Source organism: Phaseolus vulgaris, chromosome 8, assembly GCF_000499845.2.
Source record: "Phaseolus vulgaris cultivar G19833 chromosome 8, P. vulgaris v2.0, whole genome shotgun sequence".
Taxonomy (NCBI): domain Eukaryota; kingdom Viridiplantae; phylum Streptophyta; class Magnoliopsida; order Fabales; family Fabaceae; genus Phaseolus; species Phaseolus vulgaris.
This window is the reverse complement of record NC_023752.2, coordinates 27711366-27712973: the sequence shown is the minus strand read 5'-3', so window position 1 is coordinate 27712973 and position 1608 is coordinate 27711366. Positions and strand designations below refer to the sequence as shown.

General features: G+C 35.4%; 1 protein-coding gene across 1 annotated transcript; it reads left to right on the top strand.

Moving 5' to 3' along the window:
* Positions 1-512: 512 nt before the first annotated feature.
* On the top strand, positions 513-1133 carry LOC137824868 (secreted RxLR effector protein 161-like). Its single transcript, XM_068630548.1, has one exon. The coding sequence runs from the start codon at positions 513-515 to the stop codon at positions 1131-1133; it is 621 nt and encodes a 206-aa protein (XP_068486649.1).
* Positions 1134-1608: the final 475 nt, after the last annotated feature.

The window sequence follows — 1608 nt, the reverse complement described above, 5'->3', positions numbered from 1 at the left end:
TTGTGGTCAGATTGAAAGTTGTGAGATTGCTGCTTGCCTTTGCCTACATGAGTAGTTTCAAACTGTTCCAAATGGATGTGAAGAGTGCCTTTTTAAATGGGTTTATCAATGAGGAGGTTTATGTCTCACAACCACCCGGTTTTAAGGATCATCAACATCTCAATCATGTTTACAAGTTGAAGAAGGCTTTGTATGGGCTCAAACAAGCTCCAAGACAGTGGTATGAGAGGCTTAGCAATTTCCTCTTGTCTCATAGCTATGAGAACGAAAAATTTGATAAGACTCTTTTCATTAAAAAGTCCAAATCTGTTATCATTTTAGTTCAAATTTATGTTGATGATATCATATTTGGTGCTACTAATGATAGTTTATGTGAACAATTTATGTCAGTAATGCAGGGGGAGTTTGAAATGTCTATGATGGGAGAATTATCCTTCTTCTTAAAGTTGTAGGTTAAGCAATAAAAGGATGGCATCTTCCTTAGCCAAACCAAGTATTGCAAAGAGATTATCATGAAGTTTGAAATGGAAAACTGCAAAGAAGCATCCACACTAATGTCTACAAGTTGTTATATGGATGCTAACTTGGTTGGAACAGTAGTAGATCAAACCAAATTCAGAGGATTGATTGGTTATTTGCTTTATCTCACTACTAGCAAGCCAGACATCATGTTTGTAGTTTGTCTTTGTGCTAGATTTCATTCCAATCCAAAAGATTCTCTCTTCAAAGCTGCAAAACAAATTCTGAAATATCTCAAGGGCACATCCACTGTTGGTTTATGGTATCCCTCTCACTCTTCTATTCATTTGGTTGGCTATTCTGATTCTGATTTTGTATTGTGTAATCTAGATAGAGAAAAAACAAGTGGGACTTGTCATCTTCTTGGTTCAAGTCTCATATCTTGGCATAGCAAGAAGCAAGCTAGTGTGGCATTTTCCATTGCAGAAGCTGAATATATAGTTGTTGGTAGCTGTTGTGCTCAAATTCTCTGGATCAAACAGCAACTAGAGGACTTTGGATTGAAGGTTAACAAGGTGCCTTTGCTTTGTGATAACACAAGTGCTATTAATCTCACCAAAATCAGATTCAGCATTCAAGGACAAAGCACATTGAGATTTGCCATCATTTTATAAGAGATCATGTGAGCAATGGGGATTGTGAAATTCAATTTATTGAAAATAAAAGGCAACTTGCAAATATCTTCACCAAGCCACTGCCCAAGGACAGGTTTTTCTTCATAATAAATGAGTTGGGTATTCTTGATTCTCATATTCTTACTTAATTTTGTTCTTAGCAATTTGTCTCACTCTACTTGAAAAGACAAATAGGGGGAGATTTATCTGGTTTTATGTGTTGAACTGCTGCAATTTATCTAGTTTTTTATCTGATTTAAATCCAGTGCATATTTGTTGTTGCTTTGCTCTTATTCTGCATCTATATCACTGGTTTTCACACTGATTTTGTTGGTTTTCTTGCTCCAAATCCATGAAGATTGGTTGAAGGCTTTGTTACTTCTTGTGTGTATGGGTTTTGGGGAGTTTGAATTTTTAATCCACTCATAGATTTGATCCAAAGATGTTTGATTTTAATTCTTTGTGAAAAAAATGT

Bases quoted from the DNA above. Each gene is read 5' to 3' on its own strand.
- LOC137824868 (XM_068630548.1), top strand. From the start codon at position 513: ATGAAGTTTGAAATGGAAAACTGCAAAGAAGCATCCACACTAATGTCT.